The sequence below is a fragment of the Capra hircus genome, chromosome 13 (genome assembly GCF_001704415.2).
Source record: "Capra hircus breed San Clemente chromosome 13, ASM170441v1, whole genome shotgun sequence".
NCBI classification, from domain to species: Eukaryota; Metazoa; Chordata; class Mammalia; order Artiodactyla; family Bovidae; genus Capra; species Capra hircus.
In genome coordinates, this window is record NC_030820.1 from 38,897,063 (window position 1) to 38,917,064 (window position 20,002).

The window sequence follows — 20,002 nt, forward strand, 5'->3', positions numbered from 1 at the left end:
CTCTGTCACGGCCACTCAACTCTGCCATCATAGGGCAACCACAGCTGTTTAAGTATGTGGACCAAGAAGCAAGGCTGTATGTCAATAAAACCTTATTTATGCAAGCAAGTGGCAGGATAGGTTTGGTCTGTAGGCCATGCTTTGCCAACTGCTGACCTAAGGTTTTGGATGTTCAAGAGATAAGGCTCAGAGATTGTACCCTCCCTGAGCCTCAAAACTCAAAGAGACCCCCACCTCCCAAAGGGAGAGATACTTCTTTCCACCAACCAGCAGCTGCCTCCTAGCAGTACTTTGAGGCTTTTCCTCATCACAAAAGCATTGTGGGAACACCTGCTTCTGCTTCAGAGTGACCCAGAACCATTGGTTCCCACAGCTGGCACATTCTGTGGCCACCTCTCTATGGTCGCTGGGGAAAAAGAGAGCCCTGAAGATGACCTTCCTGTCTTCCACAGACACCCAGTTCCCATTACCCCTTCTCCCCTCATAAAAGTATCTTAGGAGCTATTGACCTGATATCAAGAAAGAGATGACAGTTAGGTGGGGAAAGTGAAAGGCTACAGAACCTTAGGAGCAGATATCCAAACACAGAGCAAAGAGAGATGAAGAAAAAGGACAGGATGGTCTCCTTGGAGTAGGGTCGTGAATCACAGGAGGAAACCAGCATGTAGCCAGGCCACCACACCACAAACTCCAGGGAGTACCGTTTCGTTTGTCATGACGCCCGCCAGGTAGATGACACCCTGGGTAGATGATGCCCCCCAGGTTTGTGCAGTGCACAGCTGAATGTGGCATACCCAGCTCTACAGTAACATATGCTTGGATGGTCTCCTGAGATCAGCACTGGGGTTGGGCTGTTTAAACATACATCTAAAGACACCATTTGGAATTGGAAGGAGTTGTCGTAAAGCAAAGTGAGTCAAGAATAAAGGGTCCACCAGCCTGCGTGTTGGCTGGAGCGAACCTCAGAGCACTTCCCATTTTCAGCTCCAGCAGATGTGGCCAAGCCAGATCTTGCCTTATTATCCCATTTTCCAAGAGACGCTGGCCACTCAGATTTTCATGTGTAAAGTGAAAGACCTTGTGCTCTTCCACTGTTGGCAACAAATTCAGATTTCTATCTTAAATACACCCATGAGCCAGATTAGCCAGTGAACTTCGAATTCTCCACCAATGGCTGAGCCTGTGTCTAGAATTTAGGGTTCATCAGCCAGTACGCCTTATCAGACATAGGCTGGAGAGTACGTATCATGAGCTGTAAAATAGTCACCAAACTGAAAATGTTTCACAGATTGAGGAGGTTCTCAGTCTCGTGAAGAAGTTCCCATCAAAGAGAAAGTGGGATCCTCCTGAGACTGGTTACCAAAGGTGGGCATCCGTGGCCTGCTGGCTCATCAGTTTCCATGGCAGCAGTGTGCACCTGAAGCCCTGTAGTTTGGCTACAAGAGGGGTTCTATACATGGAAGCTACGTGTGTAGCTTCCCAGGGACACACCCAGGCCCCAGCCTTCTAGATGTCTCTTAAGCTTGCATTTCTTTTCCCTCCCCTAGATCTTCCTGGTTCGTAAATCCACCAAAATGCAGAAGAAGGTCCTCTGCCTTCGCCTGCCCTGTGAATTTGGAGTCCCACTCAAGGAATTTGCCATAAAGGAAAGCACATACAGTAAGTGGTCGTCAGGTGGTGAGGTCCCGGTGGAGTCGGGCCTTCAAGTAAGTGGAGGGGGAGAGGGCCTGCAACTTGAAGATGGACAGATGTGGGTCTGAGTCCTGGAGCTGTCACTTATCCCCTATAGATAACCTAGCACAGGAGCCTCGGTTTTCTTACCTGTATAATGGGATGGTGGTGACCTCAGAGAGCTGTTGACAGCCTTTGTACAAGGTTCACAGTCTATTGCCTGGCACATGACAGGGCCTCACAGAGGCTAGTTTCCCAGTTACGCTGGGCGTGGTCCCCAGGTTTGCTGATGGCTAAGCTGAAGGACACGCTGCACGACAATCTTTTCTGGGGATCTTACTCCAAAGTGTGTGTCTGCACAGTCCTTGAATAGCCCTAGAGGGGATGGTCCCCTCCAGGCCACCCTTCTACAGTGTTCTATAGGGGCAACTGGTCATAGGCTGAAGTTTTGGAAGGAGAGAATCAGGAGTGTTGGTTTCTTTCTGCTGATCTGTGGTCCCTGGAAACGTGAAGTCTTCGGGAAGTCAAGTTTTCAAGGAAAAGGGGAACACACAATCCTGATGCCGTGTGAGCCTCCCAGTGACAATCAGAAGGTGGGCCTACAGCCCCAAGGGGTAGGCCTCTCTCAGCCGCAGGTGAGTGAGCCCAGGTGTGAAGGCCAGTTTGGATCCTGATGTAGGCCAGATTCTCATTGTGAGCTGAGCAGCCTCAGTCTTTGAAGGAGCCGAAGGTCCCGAGACTGATGTGGGGGCAGATACAGGCTTCCAGTCAGCCTGGAGTTCAGAGTCTTGCTGAGCCAAATATCTATTAACTGGGTCTGGAGGAGATGTTTCCGGCCACAGCGGAACTTGCCAGCCTCTGTGTGATCTACAACTGGCCTCAGGTCAGCTGTAGATGGGGTCCTATGATGTTTACCTCCAGGCCTCTTCCAAGTCGCTGACGTCAGGGAAAAGCTCCCACGTGCAGAGTCATCTGAGCAGTCACTAAGCTTGGCTAATGATCTGCCGGTTTATTTACATTAGGAGGGAGTCAAAAGGTAGATTTCAAACCCGCCCTCTGAAAGACAGTGAATTAAATGTTAAGTGAAAAAGGGTGATGCTGAGTTGGCTTTTTAAAGTCAGCTAGCCAAGAGGTGATAAATCTAAGTGGTTTTTAAATCCCTTCTAACATCCACAGTTGAAAAAGCTGGCGTCAAACTCAACATTCAAAAAACTAAGATCATGGCAACCAGTCCCATCACTTCATGGCAAATAGATGGGGGAAAAGTGGAAACAGTGACAGATTTTATTTTCTTGGACTCCAAAATCACTGCAGACAGTGATTGCAGCCATGAAATTTAAAAACTCTTGCTCCTTGGAAGGAAAGCCATTTCAAACCTAGACGGTGTATTAAAAAGCAGAGACATCACTTTGCTGACAAAGGTCCACCTAGTCAGTTATGATTTTTCCAGTAGTCATGTTACAGATGTGAGAGTTGGACCATAAAGAAAGCTGAGCGCCTAAGAATTGATGCTTTTGAACTGTGGTGCTAGAGACGTCTCTTGAGAGTCCCTTGGACTGGAAAGGAGATCCAACCAATCAATCTTAAAGGAAATCAACCTTGAATATTCACTGGAAGGACTGATGCTGAAGCTGAAGCTCCAATACTCTGACCACCTGATGCAAAGAACCGACTCATTGGAAAAGACCCTGATGCTGGGAAAGATTGAGGGCGAAAGGACAAGATGGTTGGATGGCATCAGCAACTCAATGGACATAAATGTGAGCAAATTCCAGGGAATAGTGAAGGACAGGGAAGCCTGGTGTGCTGCAGTCCATGGGGTCACAAAGAGTCGGACAACTTAGCAAATGAACAATTCCCACAGTTTACGGTGATAAGTCAGCTTGCAGATCCCACCCACCTTCCCCTCCTACAATAAGTACAGTTAGTGTTTTGTATTTTAAACTTCTCTTGTTGTTCGTCTGAGATCCCTCCCTGGCTGCATGATTTTCCTCCCTGTTTTGCGAAGATCTTTATCACTTCTCTGGTTTTAAAGTAGCTGAAAGAGCTAGTCCGCCTAGTCTGAGCAAAGCATTAACCTGCCTATAACTGGTTACCACAGGCCTCCCATGATGACCCCTTCCCAGGCAGGGTCTACCTTCTTTGCGAGGAAGAGCTGGCCTTAAAAACAGATATTTTTGGATTTTGCTGGTGGTCTAGTGGCTTAGACTCCATGCTCCCAATGCAGGGAGCCCAGGTGTGATCCCTGGTCAGGGAACTAGAACCCACATGCTGCAACTGAAAGGTCATATGCCTCAACTAAAGCTCCTGCATGCCCACAACTAAGACCCAGCACAGCCCAATAAATAAATATAAAAAGCAAAACCAAAAAACCCAAAACCCCATAGCTATTTCGTCATAACATCTGGACAGTGTTTTGCATAATAAGTACCAACTCATATCTGCATAGAACTGCTTTCACAGAAGTTGCTCCATTTTTTTAAAAATCGCACTACCCACTACTCTCCTTCTGGGAGACAAGGAAAGTATAATTATTGTCCATTTTACAGATGAGAAAACCGAGGCCAGAGATGTTAACCTACCCAAGTTCGTTCCCTTTTACTCCACTCACAAAATTGTGGTACATATGGGTGTGTTTCTCTTTGTGTCTGTCAGTCAGGGTATATGTGTAGGGGTACTAAAGAAATAGTAAGTAAGCGAAATAATACAACATAAGCAAGTAATAAGCAAAATAAATGAGGATGTGGAAGGGAGAGAAACTCATCTGAAGTTAGGGAATCATCACAGAACTGAAGCTCTTTGGAGAATTTCTGGAAGAAGGGCTGCTGGGGTGGTATTTCAGCCAAGACAGCATAAGGAGTGGTTGGCAAATACATGAATTTTTGAAGTCAAGCCACTCTCTCTGTTCCATCATTTAGAAGATTTACAAAATGGCACACCGTCTTGCCAGAATACTTCTTTCTTGGAAGGTTGCACACTTAGTGGCGGCAGTGGGGTGGGGCGGGGGCTCTTGAAGTAAATAAATTGTAGCATCTTTCTTGCCGAGTTGAACCCAAGCTGATGTATGGGAACCTGTGTTATCCTCCAGGCTTCACCCTCCTTCTGCCTTTTGTCTTAACCACAAATGGCGCATTTGTGATCCAGGAGGTCCGGCCTGGGAGGGTCAAGGGCTGGGGGGGCCTTGGTGTTCCCCCAAGCCCTGCCTCCTGCTGGCCTCTCGCACCAGCCCATTTGACCCCTTGACTCCGCCCAGTTTTGTATCCTGAACTTAAAAAAAAAGATAGTTGTGTAATTTGAGTCTTGGCTGCTCTGTTTACCAAGCACTGGAGCACGTGCTCTGATGAGTCAGGGCCTGGACTTACTGTAGGCCGCCCACCCTCCCCTGGCCTATCTCCCACGACCATGCATCCTCCGTACAGCTGGTTCCCATCAGGCGCGCGGGAGTCGGTCGGGGAGCCCGGAGATGCTCCTGCCCTCCCAGCCAGCAATATCGAGGGCCTTTCCTTTCCCAGGATGCACTCGGGGACACTCAGCTGGTTTCCGAACTCTCTCTTTTCCAGCCTTTTCCCTGGAAGGCTCAGGAATCAGCTTTGCGGATTTATTCCGGCTCATTGCTTTCTACTGCATCAGCAGGTAAGGCTCCCTTTGTCTCCTGATGTCAAGCCGCTGCTTGGTGACTGCGCTGTCAACAGCCCCCAGGTTTCTGGATTCACCCCGGGCAGGGGGCTCTGGAGGGCTTGTCAGCTATTGGATGTCCCTGGAAGGATTGGCCCCTGAGGTTAAAGGGTCCCCAGGCCCGCCTGTGCCAGGCTTAAGATCAGAATGACTGCCCTGGCCCCTGTAAATGTAAAATCGCACACTCACGTAGAAGGGGACCTGTGATGCAAACCGGTAAAGTTTAAAGATCCTAATATTCCTCATGGATCGAACTAAGAGTGTCACACTGACTGAAGTAAGTCAGAGAAGGAGAAACATGGTGTGACAACATGGTATGTGGAAGCTAAATAGAAATGATACAAATGAACTTACAAAATAGAAAGAGACTCGCAGACTCACAGACTTAGAGAAGGAACCTATGGTTGCCAGGGGAAGGGGGGAGTGGAAGGGATAGTATGTGAGTTTAGGCTGGACATGTACACAGCGCTATATTTAAACTGGATAGGAAGCTTCTCTGGTGATCCAGTGGCTAAGACTCTGTACTCCCAGTGCAGGGGGCCTGGGTTCGATCCCTGGCTGGGGAACAAGATCCCACATGCTGCAATAAAGACCCGGTACAGCCAAATAAATAATTTTTAAAAAAAGAGAATAAACTGGATAACCAACAAGGACCTTCCGTATAGCACAGACAACTCTGCGCAATGTTTTGTGGCAGGCTGGATGGGAGGGGAGTTTGGGTGAGAATGGATGCATGTGTATGTATTGCTGAGTCCCTTAACTGTTCACCTGAAACTATCACAACATTGTTAATTGGCTATACTCCAATCCAAAAAAAAAAAAAAACCCTCCTCTGGGATTGGCACACATAGCATTTCAAGGCAGAGGCCTTCCCTGTCCCCCCTGCCTGGCAAAGCAATATATCCTTTTCTACTTCAGAATAAATCAAGGTCCTAATGTTTCGGAAAACTCCCCAGTGGATGCAGTTCATCTAGAATTGTGGGTGCCTTCAGCCCCTAAATCTTGCATCCCTCTCCTTTAGGCCCGCTGGGTACCCCTGTCTTTTTTGTAACTAAAGGAACTGTTACAGTCTACATGAAGCTAAGCCCCAAACCCCGACGTTAACAAGTGTCAGGAGGGCGCAAATTGGGAAAGGCTTTCTTTCTTTCTTTTCTTGTGAGCCACCCCAGTTTCTCAAATCAAGGATACTTTCTGTGAATCAGGATCGAAACGCATTGTCTGCAGAGGCTAACACTGCCTCCTCTCAGGTAGCCTGGCTTGGTCAGGGGGGTGGGGGGAGTCCCTGGGTTTTTCTCCACATCTGTTGCAGCTGACAGAGCAGAGATGGGCATGTGTTCCTGGGATTTTTTGCCAAAGGTACTTCTCATCCCCATCCCACCTGTGGCTGAGAAGTCTATTTGGAATCGGGTTATTTTATGTTAATTTAATATGTGGGTTGTTTCTCAAAAACTGAGTTAGGTGTTTGTTGCACCTGTTGAACTAGACCCTTGGTGGGTAGGTGGTAGAGGAGGCACCAAGCTGTCCACTCCCGGAGGTCCCCAGACCAGGCCAGCCGAAGGCATGGTCAGCAGCCTGATGGGGGAGGCACTTTCAGAGAGGGAAGAAACAGGGCTTTTACGCCCCTGAATGGGACTGACCGCAACCCCGTGAGTACCCTGCAGGGGCCACCACCTGCCCAGGTGTGAGGGAATCCGCTCAATTGAGGAGGGCAGTGCAGAACCCCCACATCCCCAGACATGCACACTTGCTGTGCCACGAGCCCCTGAGAGCGACGATCAACCTAGCATGTGGGCCAAAGGCAAGGTTGGCCAGCATTTGCACGCCATAGTTCACGTCTTGATGGGCCTGCTGTTGTTATGAAAGATAGTCCCACCTAGGCTCTGTGACAACCTAGAGGGGTGGGATGGGGTAGGAGGTGGGAAGGAGGTCCAAGAGGGAGGGGACATATGTGTCCCTATGGGTGATTCATGTTGATGTATGGCAGAAACAACACAATATTGTAAAGCAGTTATTCTTCAATTAAAACTAAATAAGTTAAAAAAAAAAAAGATCGTCCCACCCAGAAAACAGGGTTTGGCAGCCTGAGAAAGAGATCATCTCTGCCATCGGTGGTCATGGGAGACTGGGTACCACTGTCCAGGGCCGCTGGATGACTGGGGGGGACAGAGCCCATAGAAGCCTTGGTGACCTACACACGTGATGCCAAGACAGGTGCTCACAGGCAGACCCCTCTGTTGACATTTTGTGATTAATAGCCATCTCCTCCTCTTTAGAAAATCTACACAGGGAGTAAAAACAAAATTAAAAAAATAAAATGAGTATGCATGTACTAACACTCTTGAGTGAGACATTTTTAACAAAGATGGCTTTATTTTGTCTATCATGAGAGTTTTAGAGCCGGGGTGTAGGTGAGAAGGAGGCACCCTCTTTTGTGTATGTATGTGAGGAGGGGCTGGGTTGTGCCCTTGCCCGGCACGGCAGGAGAGGGCTCACAAACAACATCTAATTTTCTAGTAGATCAAAGCCTAAAACCACCTGTGAGTGAATGACAGGTGTGGTTTCCTGCCATCTCTGTCATTAAGGAAAACCAAAACCAAGCGCGCGATGTTTTAGGCTCTAGGTACTGTGCTGGGCAAAGTAAAATCTTAAAATAAATGTAGGTTGGTTTTTGTTTGGGGCTTCCCAGGTGACTCAGTGGTAAAGAACCTGCCTGGGTCAGACAATACGTGGTTTTCCTCCCAGATCATCTAAAGAAAGTAGGTTTTCATGAAGTGGGCAAGCCATGGAAACATATATTTGTATGATGCTTTGGCGTTACAAAGTTCTGGTTCTCGTTAGCCTTCATTTAAGATTATCATCAGGGCCATGGCCTCTCCTGGGTCAGGCAGCCGCTCTTACACAAATGCTGTGTCTCCTGACACTCCACCTGCTTCATCCAGAACAGATGCGCAGGGACAAGTAGAGGGAGGTGATCGCAGCGTCTAGGAGAAGAAGGCTCTCCTGGAAGCAGGATGTGTCCCTGGCTTGACACCCTGGCAAGAGGAGCCTCTTGACGGCCAGCTCCTAATATTTATGTGAGCCCTCGTGACCCTGTTACACTCTATTCATGTTTTGCCCTTTTCATCAGCCTTACTAATTTGTTGTTCATTGTCAACAGCCTCAGGGGCTCCAAGATTCTCTGCTCATCCCGATTTAATCTGCTGTAGCCCAGAGTGTTGCCCAGCCTTACTGTAAACGACAAGTTGTTTGGTGTAGTTACTTTCTTCAGTGGAAATATCCAGAGCGTCTTGTGTAGACAGACATTCCAAGTGTTGCCCTCACACACTTCACCACAGGCACGGGTGGGGAGGGGTCTCCTTGCTGGTCTTTATACACGCCAGACACTCTCCTACCCCAGGGTCTTTGCACCTGCTGTTCCCTCTGCCTGGAATATGAGGCCAACTCTCACACTTGAACCCTCTTTATTTTTCTGCTTTTGTGCTTTATTTTTATCCATGGAGCACATCCGCTTCTCGTAGATTCTATGAATTGCGTTATTGTTTTCTGTCTGCTGGCATCCACGGGAGTGCTGCTTCGTGCAGGTGTGGACTTTGTTTTGTTCGAAGCACCTAGAACAGTGTCTGGCACATTGTGGATGACCATAGACTTTGCTGGATGAATGAATGAATTCTTTCTTTGTAAGATCAATACCATCAATGGGGAAAAAAAAAAGTCCTTTCCTGAGAAGTCATTATTGTCATTGCACATTCATTCATCTATTTATTTGAAGCACACTCTCTCCCATCTATATCAGGCCAGGTTGTGTGCTGAGCCCCGTTTAGATTTCACCAGTGCTGAGAGCATGACCCTAATCCTTGTGTCTAAGGGTTAGTCTCTCAGTTGTGTCTGTGACCCCCATGGACTGTAGCCCACCAGGCTCCTCTGTCCACGGGATTCTACAGGCAAGAATACTCTAGTGGGTTGCCATTTCCTTCTTCAGGGGATCTTCCTGACCCAGGGATCGAACCCAGGTCTCCTAGCATTGCAGGCGGAGTCTTTACCATCTGAGCCCAGATGGGCTTTACCATTTGGGAAGCCCAGATCCTGATATGTGAAGATGAGCAGATGTTTCTCAAGTCTGCCTTTGCCCTTTGGGAAAAACAGGAGATCACAAAGCAAGAGGTCACGGTGGTGACGCTATGTCTGGCCATGGCAGGATCCTTTTGCAAGCCCAGCTCCTTCCTCTTGGGTCTGCTGGTCTGCAGTGCTGCAGTGCGTGTGTATCCTGGTCCACACATGGCACTAGACGGTTTAGGGGCAGGGTTGTCGCATGAGGTCCTTTAGCTTTGCTTTTCTGCTCAAAGTGTGATCCAGGGGCAGGGAGCTTGGCAGAAATGCCAAACCTCCAGCCTCCCCTAGACCTGTTGAATCAGAGCGCAGCCTCACGAGACCCTCGGGGATTCAGGCACACATCACAGTTAGACAAACACAACCTGAAGACTCAAAAGGAAGGTCTGCCACCAGCACACAAGGTCAGCATTTGGGCTCCAGCTGGAACCCCTCACAAGGAAAATCAACAGACATTCACTGAGAACCTACCGTGGGAAAGGCAGTGGGTAACACATCTCAGTTTAGGATCACACATCTCAGTTTAGGATCACATATTCCCACCCAGGGAGTTGGGGTCCAAAATCCAGTTCAGTTTAGTTGCTCAGTCATGTCCAACTCTTTGTGACCCCATGAATCGCAGCATGCCAGGCCTCCCTGTCCATCACCAGCTCCCGGAGTTCACCCAAACCCATGTCCATCGAGTCGGTGATGCTATCCAGCCATCTCATCCTCTGTCATCCCCTTCTCCTCCTGCCCCCAATCCCTCCCAGCATCAGGGTCTTTTCCAGTGAGTCAGCTCTTCCCATGAGGTGGCCAAAGTACTGGAGTTTCAGCCTCAGCATCAGTCCTTCCAATGAACACCCAGGACAGGTCTCCTTTAGGATGGACTGGTTGGATCTCCTTGCAGTCCAAGGGACTCTCAAGAGTCTTCTCCAGCACCAGAGTTCAAAAGCATCAATTCTTTGGCACTCAGCTTTCTTCACAGTCCAATTCTCACATCCATACATGACCACTGGAAAAACCATAGCCTTGACTACATGGACCTTTGTTGGCAAAGTAATGTCTCTGCTTTTTAATATGCTGTCTAGGTTGGTCATAACTTTCCTTCCAAGGAGTAAGCGTCTTTTTAATTTCATGACTGCAGTCACCATCTGCAGTGATTTTGGAGCCCCCAAAAATAAAGTCTGCCACTGTTCCCCCATCTATTTGCCATGAAGTGATGGGACCAGATGCCATGATCTTAGTTTTCTGAATGTTGAGCTTTAAGCCAACTTTTTAACTCTCCTGTTTCACTTTCATCAAGAGGCTTTTTATTTCCTCTTCACTTTCTGCCATAAGAGTGGTGTCATCTGCATATCTGAGGTTATTGATATGTCTCCCGGCAATCTTGATTCCAGCTTGTGCTTCTTCCAGCCCAGTGTTTCTCATGATGTACTCTGCATAGAAGTTAAATAAGCAGGGTGACAATATACAGCCTTGATGTACTCCTTTTCCTATTTGGAACCAGTCAGTTCCATGTCCAGTTCTAACTGTTGCTTCCTGACCTCCATATAGGTTTCTAAGAGGCAGGTCAGGTGATCTGGTATTCCCATCTCTTTCAGAATTTTTCACAGTTTATTGTGATCCACACAGTCAAAGGCTTTGGCATAGTCAATAAAGCAGAAATAGATGTTTTCCTGAAACTCTCTTGCTTTTTTGATGATCCAGCGGATGTTGGCAGTTTGATCTCTGGTTCCAATGCCTCTTCTAAAACTAGTTTGAACATCTAGAAGCTCACGGTTCACATATTGCTGAAGCCTGGCTTGGAGAATTTTGAACATTACTTTACTGGCATGTGAGATGAGTGCAATTGTGCGACAATTTGAGCATTCTTTGGCATTGCCTTTCTTTGGGATTGGAATGAAAACACCTTTTCCAGTCCTGTGGCCAGTGCTGAGTTTTCCAAATTTGCTGGCATATTGAGTGCAGCACTTTCACAGCATCATCTTTCAGGATTTGAAATAGCTCAACTGGAATTCCATCACCTCCACTAGCTTTGTTCATAGTGATGCTTTCTAAGGCCCACTTGACTTCACATTCCAGGATGTCTGGCTCTAGGTGAGTAATCACACCATTGTGATTATCTGGGTCATGAAGATATTTTTTGTACAGTTCTTCCGTGTATTGTTGCCACCTCTTCTTAATATCTTCTGCTTCTGTTAGGTCCATACCATTTCTGTCCTTTATCAAGCCCATCTTTGCATGAAATGTTCCCTTGTTATCTCTAATTTTCTTGAAATGGTCTCTAGTCTTTCCCATTCTGTTGTTTTCCTCTATTACTTTGCATTGATCGCTGAGGAAGGCTTTCTTATCTCTCCTTGCTATTCTTTGGAACTCTGCATTCAAATGGGAATATCTTTCCTTTCTCTTTTGCTTTTCTCTTCTCTTCTTTTCGCAGCTATTTGTAAGGCCTCCTCATACAGCCATTTTGCTTTTTTGCATTTCTTTTCCATGGGGATGGTCTTGATCCCTGTCTCCTATACAAGGTCACAAACCTCCGTCCATAGTTCATCAGGTACTCTGTCTATCAGATCTAGTCCCTTAAATCTATATCTCACTTCCACTGTATAACCATAAGGGATTTTATTTAGGTCATACCTGAGTGGTCTAGTGGTTTTCCCTACTTTCTTCAATTTAAGTCTGAATTTGGCAATACGGAGTTCATGATCTGAGCCAGTCAGCTCCCAGTCTTTTTTTTTTTTTGCTGACTGTATAGAGCTTCCCATCTTTGGCTACAAAGAATATAATCAGTCTAATTTTGGTGTTGACCATCTGGTGATGTCCATGTGTAGAGTCTTCTCTTGTGTTGTTGGAAGAGGTCGAACCCGGGTCTCCTGCATTGCAGGCAGATTCTTTACCACTGAGCTATGAGAGAAGCCCCAATATCCAGAGCAGGTAGCAAATTGATACCTAATGTATTATTTGCATGACGGATCAACCATCATAGTCAGTGAGTCCAATATTAACTCTAGATACAGTTTAGCTGCCCAGGAATGCAATTCAGTCTTCACTGTTGATCTGGAACCAGGAACTCAGTCTGTCCTGCATGTGTTAACATGGGCAGAAGTCATGACCCCCCAGTCCAGTCACTAGTCAAGACAAGTCCGGTTGAATATGCTGCAATGTTGAAATAGTTAAAGCTGTAGATAAATAACAGGGATCTACTGCACAGCACAGGGCACTATATTCAATATTTTATAATAACCTATAATAGAAACGAATCTGGAAAAAGACTATCAGTTCAGTTCAGTTCAGTTCAGCTGCTCAGTTGTGTCCGACTCTTTCCACCCCATGAATCGCGGCACACCAGGCCTGCCTGTCCATCACCAACTCCCGGAGTTCACTCAAACTCACATCCATCAAGTTGGTGATGTCATCCAGCCATCTCATCCTCTGTCGTCCCCTTCTCCTCCTGCCCCCAATCCCTCCCAGCATCAGAGTCTTTTCCAATGAGTCAACTCTTTGCATGAGGTGGCCAAAGTACTGGAGTTTCAGCTTTAGCATCATTCCTTCCAAAGAAATCCCAGGGCTGATCTCCTTTAGAATGGACTGGTTGGATCTCCTTGCAGTCCAAGGGACTCTCAAGAGTCTTCTCCAACACCACAGTTCAAAAGCATCAATTCTTTGGCGCTCAGCCTTCTTCACAGTCCAACTCTCACATCCATACATGACCACAGGAAAAACCATAGCCTTGACTAGATGGACCTTTGTTGGCAAAGTAAACTGAATCACTTTGCTGTATATCGGAAACACTGTAAATCAACAAGACTTAAAATAAAATAAAATAATTTCAGCTGAAACCTTTCTAGGATGGAAATGAAAGCGAGAGACAGAAACAAGACGTGTAATCATGTGTATTCTCTCTTTTGAAAAATCAGGGACGTCCTGCCATTTACCTTGAAGTTGCCTTATGCCATTTCAACAGCCAAGACCGAGGCTCAGCTTGAGGAACTCGCCCAGCTGGGACTAAGTAAGTGGGTGCCCTTGCCCAGTCTCTTGTCATGCATGGGTGGAGCAGAGCCAGTGGCCCCTGATACATTGTTGCATCAGAATGTAACCCTCACCTCCATGGCAGAACTTCAGGAGGCCCTGAGTCACACCTTTTGAGAGACTTTTTCTAAGTCAAGCATTGAGCCAGCTCTCAGAGGCAGGTGCTAGGTTTGCCTGGGGAGCTCCCACAGTTCTCCCCAGCACCTCCTGTTGATGAGTTTGAGCTCCCCCAAATGTCTGGGGGGTGTCTGTCATAGGTCCTCCCTTTCTATGGCGTCTTGCTGGGGAATGGCCATGCCTGATGGACAGGCACCTCCCCGGCTTGAGTTTTATTCTAGAACGCACAGTGTTGATGGCACTTCTGTGCTTTGAGGAATCTGACTGCACAGGGACATCTGTCTCAGTTCCTCTCTGTCTCAGTTCCGGCCCTGGTGTTCTCGGCCACGTCCCTCACCCTGCTGTGCATCCCCACTCCGGCCAGCCAGATGTTCGCTTCCCCTCGTGCCTCTCAACCCAGCTCCGTGCTGGGAGGTGGATGGTAGGGGCTCAGGACACACCACTCCCCAGTGTCACTTCTGGGTCCTGTTGCCCTGGGGAATCTGTGTGCATTTGACTGACACACACAGACACACACAGACACACACACAGACACACACACACAGACACACACAGACACACACACACAGACACACACACAGACACAGACACAGACACACAGACACACACACACAGACACACACACAGATACACACACACAGACACACACACACAGATGAACAACCAGGCCACGGTATTTGCGTGAGAGTTAGAGAAGGAAATGGCAGCCCACTCCAGTATTCTTGCCTGGAGAATCCCATGGATAGAGGAGCCTGGTGGGCTACAGTCCACGGGGTCGCAAAGAGTCAGACATGACTGAGCGACTTCACTTCACTTCGGGATTCATAAGTGCAAGTCCCAGGATTCTTAGAACCTAAGAAACTGTGATACTTGACCCAGCAAATAAGAAATGTTCCTTCCTTGGGCACGTTTTCCCCTTACTCTAAAGAATTTGTTCTGAAGAGGGTCCCATTGCCAGGGGAGCCTGCAGAATTCACAGAGAAGCTGGAGTTAAGAGTCATGTTCCCCTCTGAAACCTAGATTGCCTCAGAAGAACTGCCACATGCGTCCAAGGCCTGCCTGATGGGCAGCTGGGTCGCAGGACAAGGAGGCAGAGTCCTGGTAAAAATACCAGGGCCACGTAAGTGTCCCTGCTGAAAAGTCATGCCATCTCTGCCACTGAGCTTTATAGCCCTTGGAGAGAGTTCAGAGCATTTCCTGAGTTTAAGGTCACATCAACACCTAGATTCTAGCCCTGCTGAGGACACGTTCCAGGCCTCTGTTTCCTCTGGTGGCCTCTGTCCACGGGACCCCTAGGTGGGTCGTCCACCTGCTATGTGTGCTTCGTGCCAGGGCTCAAGGACTAGAGTATCTGGGGGCAGCCCTTGGTCCCTGCAAAGGCTCAGGCAAAAAAAAAAACAAAAAACTGTTCTGGTGGTCACTCACCAGAAGCAAATTTTTTTTTAAAGTGAAAGTATTAATCGCTCAGTCATGTCCCAGTCTCTGCGACCCTGTGGACTGTAGCCCACCAGGCTCCTAGCCTCCTCTATCCATGGAAGTCTTCAGATAAGAATACTGGAGTGGGTAGCCTTTCCCTTCTCCTGGGGATCTTCCTGACCCAGGGCTCAAACCCAGGTGTCTTACATTGCAGGCAGATTCCTTACTGTCTGAGCCACCAGAGAAGCCCATAGATATTCAACGTGTAATTGTTACTGTGCACTTCATTTTGTGAAGAGACATCCCTTTTTAAAACCCTGTACCTCATGTATTTTGTTCATCCAACAAGTGTTTGTGGAGGGTGTGCTATTGGCAGCCACAGCAAGGGTTTAAGGATCCATAGGGTCTCTCCCCCTTGCCCACTCCCCAGCTTTATAGTCTGTATGGAAACAACACATACACAGGAACTACATGTTCTATATTTGCAAAATCTTAACGGTGACAGTAGGAATTTAAGGAGGGTTAAATTTCGAGCTAGAGCAGCCCTATACTGGCCACTATAAAAATATGTAAGGCCAGCCAGTGCGCACTTTTTAAATTTCCTAGTGGCCACATGAAAGAGAATTAAAGGTGCAGTTATTTTTTATAATTTATTTACTATGTGAAATGCTATTTCAATATATCATCTCTATTTTTTAAAATAGTAATGAAATATTTTACCTTCTTTTTTTCTTGCTAAGTGTTTGAAATCCAGTATATATTATATCCGTACAGCACACTTCTATTCAGGCACTAAATTTTCAGCAAAAATACATGGATCAGTATTTAGATCCCATTAAATTTACAACTGAAGAAGTAGTTTCACATACCCCAGTTCCAGACCTACTTGAGTCTCTCAGTAATGGAATTGTCCTGTTTTACATTTAAATGGGTTTACATGAAATAAGATGGAAAATTGAGTCCCTCGTTGCACAAGCTGGATTTCAAGCGCTCACTGGCCACAGGTGGCTTGTTGGCTCCCCTGTTGGACAGCGCAGACCTTAGAGGGAAGGAAGGACGACAGAAAGCAGGCAACAGGAGCCAAGGTCAGGGGTGTGCATGGCAAGGACAAGGCAGGCCCAGGGCTCCCGGCCTCACCCTCTCTCCACGATCTCCACAATCCCAGTGACCAGCCATTCTGGGCCCTTAGGAAAGAAACACAGTTTCAGCAAACAAAACAAGGCCAAGCTGTAGAGAGAACAACCTATTCCAGATGGAAATGACACCAGGTATTTATTTATCAGCCTCCCTCAATTTGCCTGGAAGACCAACCTGTCCGTCCAAGGACGCACAGGCAGGGTGGCTGCAGTCACAGCGATGTGCCCCACTCCAGAGTGTGCTGAGCCGCAGTGGCCACAGCTAGGAGGCTGGAAGATTTGGGAAGAGTGGGCAGCAAACCACAAAGACAGACGAACTTGCACTTATCCTTGGCCTGAGCCCAGCTGTCCTGTTGTGTTTTTTTTTTTTGCTGATGGGCCCTGTGAGTGCATTTTTCCTCCTTTTGGGTTTTAATGCTGAATGTGTAAAACCCCAGGCAGATTGTGTAATGTCCATAGACCCAGCTGCTAGTCCTGCCCATTAAAGGGGAACTGCAAGCCCTAGGGGGCAGAGGAGGGCACCCCAGGATAAGGAGCTCCATCAGAAAGGGTGCTGCCACTCGGCGGGCAAACTCCCTCTTGGTGGAGCAAGTGAGAAGCCCCCACCACCACCTCCCCGGGGACCGCTCCCCCCCCCCCCCCCCGCCCGCCCCCCCCCCCCCCGCCCCGCCCGCCCCCTCCCAGCCTTCTCCCAGCTCCCACTATTCCTTTTTCCTCACCTGGGGAAGGGCTGGGCCCTCTGTGGGCAACAGCCAAGCCATTTCTCAAGAGCCTTGAAGCCCAAAGCCTCCTGAACCTTCCCGGGAGCCCGCAGCTGGGCCTGGCAGCATTTCCGGCCCTTCCAGTAAAGGAATGCAGTTAAAAGCAAAAAGAGAGAGAGAGAGAAAGGAAAACACCACACTCCAGCGTAGCACCTCCCCTCCAAAGCCATGCATTGCCAGGCAAGTGTGCTGTTTGTGATGGACCGCCGAGTGCACTGTATTTACATTCTTGTGTTCACTGATAATGACTTTCAGATTTTTGGAGCTCTCCAGCTGACAACAAACCCCCAAACCCTCCACCTCCCCATAGGCCTCCCTCCTCCGACGGTGGCGGCGACGACGGCGTGGGTCCGGCCTCCTCGCGTCAGCTCTGCCTGATAAATGGAGTGCATTCTATAAAAACCAGGACGCCCTCGGAACTGGAGTGCAGCCAGACCAACGGGGCCCTGTGCTTTATTAATCCCCTGTTCTTCAAAGTGCACAGCCAGGACCTCGGCGGGGGCCCCCGGCGGCCCTGCACCCGGACTCCCGACGCGGATGGCACCGAGAGGCCTCGGTCCCCGCCGCCCCGGCCCCCGCCGCCCGCTATTCATAGTCAGCCCGCCGGCCCCCAGCTGGCCGGGCCGGTGGCGCCCCCGGCCGGCATGCCGGAAACCGTCGCCCTGCACCAGCCCGGGGACGCGGCGCGGCTTGGAGCGAAACCCACCCCCGTGCCTCCACCCCGGCTCAAGAAGCAGGCGTCTTTCCTCGAGGCGGAGGGCGGCGCCAAGACCTTGACCGGCGGCCGGCCTCGCCCGGAGCCCGCGGCGGGCCCGGCGGGCGGCGCAGGGGGCGGCCCTGCCCCAGCAGAGACGGAGGCGGAGGCGGTCCTGGCCTCCGGGGATTGCGCAAGGGCCCGGCGCGCCGCCGCCTCGGCCTCGGCATCCCGGCCCCCGTGGCGCGCGGGCCGCCAGCGGCTGAGTGACATGAGCCTTTCCACTTCCTCCTCCGACTCGCTGGACCTGGACCGCAGCATGCCCCTCTTTGGCTACGAGGCGGACACCAACAGCAGCCTGGAGGACTACGACGGCGAGAGCGACCAGGAGACCATGGCCCCCCCCATCAAGTCCAAGAAGAAGCGGAACAGCTCCTTCGTGCTGCCCAAGCTCGTCAAGTCCCAGCTCCGCAAGATGAGCGGCGTCTTCAGCTCGTTCCTGACCCCGGAGAAGCGCATGGTGCGCCGGATCGCCGAGCTGGCCCGCGACAAGCGCACCTACTTCGGCTGCCTGGTGCAGGACTACGTGAGCTTCCTGCAGGAGAACAAGGAGTGCCACGTGTCCAGCACCGACCTCCTGCAGACCATCCGGCAGTTCATGACCCAGGTGAAGAACTACCTGTCCCAGAGCTCCGAGCTGGACCCCCCCATCGAATCGCTGATCCCCGAAGACCAGATAGGTGAGTGCCGCCTTGCCTTTAAAATACATGTGTGTGTGTGTGTGTATAGAATTGCTTATACGTGCTATCGAGAAAAGATACCAATGGAATTCAGAAATCCACAGCCGTAGAAAGAAACTTAGGGTTATCAAAGGGGGAAGGGGAGGGAGGGAGAGATGAGGAGTTTGGGATTAACAGATACACCCCACTGTAGGTAAAATAGGTAAGCAACAAGGACCTACTGTATAGCACAAGGACCGATATACTTAGTAGTTTGTAATAACCTATATGGGAGGAGTCTGAAAAAGAATACATATGTGTGTATCTATATACGTTTGGATATATGCGCTCAGTTGTGTCCCACTCTGCAACCCCACAGACTATAGCTCACCAGGCTCCTCTTTCCATGGGATTCTCCAGGCAAGAATACTGGAGTGGGGTTGCCATTTCCTCCTCCAGGATGTGTTTGTGTATATATATATGAATCAGTTTACTATACACCTGAAACTAATGGGACTTTGTAAATCAACTATACTTCAATAAAATGACCAAAAATATATATATATATATATATATATGCGCTGTGTATGTATATATATATATTTGTAGCTTGTGGCCTGGCAGGACAATGTATCCTGTGTTAGTTCTCTTGGTGGTTTCTCCGGAATTCAAAACAGCAACACACTCCACCCCTTGGGCTGATCTGAACTAGAAACACAGCTTCTTGAAGTTGACTTCATGTTATATACCTGGCTTGGGGGCTGAGCATCAGGCTCCGATACCTTTGGGGGAACGACTAATGGGAGCCGCAGATGGGTCTGTTTAGGGCTGGACCATTCCGGTTGCCTGCCTGATTTTGTCCTCTGTGTGGGCATTGAGGGTCTCCTGAAGGTGCGTCTCAGCAAGCCATGGGTGGTTGTGCTGTATTGGTTGGAAAGTGCCCTTTTTCACCCTCAGAGGAGGGCAGAGGCCATGGTGTGCAGCTGGGTGAGTTGCCACAGGGAGCAAGCACCAGCGCAGCAGAACGTGACAGCATCAAAGTCCCCAGGGAACCCCTCCCTGTCCCCCTTCTCCCCAGAGGGTAACTGCCCTGTGGACTTCTAATCACAGAATTCAATAAGTTTGGGAGTAAGCAAAAACAAAAAAGTCAAATGGACAAGTTTGTTTTGTGTATCTTTAAAAATAATTATCAAATTTTGGAGGGCACTTGAAAGGTGTTTTCTCCAAAGTCAAGGGGAAATAACTTTCTTTCTAACCTCATTGGAGAGCTGAATTGCTAATAGTTACTTTGGCCAAGGGAAGATTGAATTTGGCAAGACCTCTCTTTTTCCAGGGCTAGAGTCTTAAGAGATTTTTTTTTTTAACTTCAGAAGATTGACTCTGAAGGACAAATTTCAGAGATCTCATTCACTGGGCAGCAGCAATCAAAAAGGGCTACCCAACATTTCTAGGCCGTTCATAAAGCAAAGCTGGAATCGGCTTCTTTCTGATTGGGTCTGTTTGTGGAAAGTAGTAAACAGCGTGTGGTTTGCCGGTGGTGTCTCCCCGCCTCTCTCTCTCCCCCTCTCCTTGAAGTGAGTTTCAGCAGCTTTTTTATTTTCTCACAAAGGAATCAAAGCCTTGTTTGTTTTCCTGTGGCTTGCGCCTGGGTGGGTGGGGCGTGGCTAGAGCCCGGCTGCTGGAGAGAAAGCTGGA

The 20,002-nt window shown here is 48.9% G+C and overlaps 1 protein-coding gene and 1 long non-coding RNA gene across 11 annotated transcripts in view; one reads left to right on the plus strand and one right to left on the minus strand.

Annotated features, from left to right (window-relative positions):
- The window catches only part of RIN2 (Ras and Rab interactor 2), a 204,280-nt gene that overhangs the window by 162,837 nt on the left and 21,441 nt on the right, over positions 1-20,002 (plus strand). For 7 of the 8 annotated variants that reach the window (XM_018057247.1, XM_018057251.1, XM_018057248.1 and 4 more), the window contains 4 exons: positions 1,548-1,659; positions 5,184-5,304; positions 13,353-13,444; positions 17,150-18,328. In XM_018057247.1, coding sequence (XP_017912736.1) covers positions 1,548-1,659; positions 5,184-5,304; positions 13,353-13,444; positions 17,150-18,328 — 1,504 coding nt within the window. The remainder of the gene's footprint in view (positions 1-1,547; positions 1,660-5,183; positions 5,305-13,352; positions 13,445-17,149; positions 18,329-20,002) is intronic. The other variant, XM_018057253.1, reaches the window with a different exon arrangement.
- On the minus strand, positions 15,634-17,688 carry LOC106502753. Of its 3 annotated transcripts, none has more exons than XR_001919008.1 (3): positions 17,601-17,688; positions 16,853-16,971; positions 15,634-16,181 (listed from the first exon to the last, which is right to left on the minus strand). It is a non-coding gene; the product is annotated as an uncharacterized LOC106502753 (long non-coding RNA). The 3 variants fall into 3 exon arrangements; XR_001296400.2 differs by lacking the exon at positions 17,601-17,688 and adding an exon at positions 17,120-17,235; XR_001296399.2 differs by lacking the exon at positions 17,601-17,688 and having other exon boundaries at positions 16,853-17,233.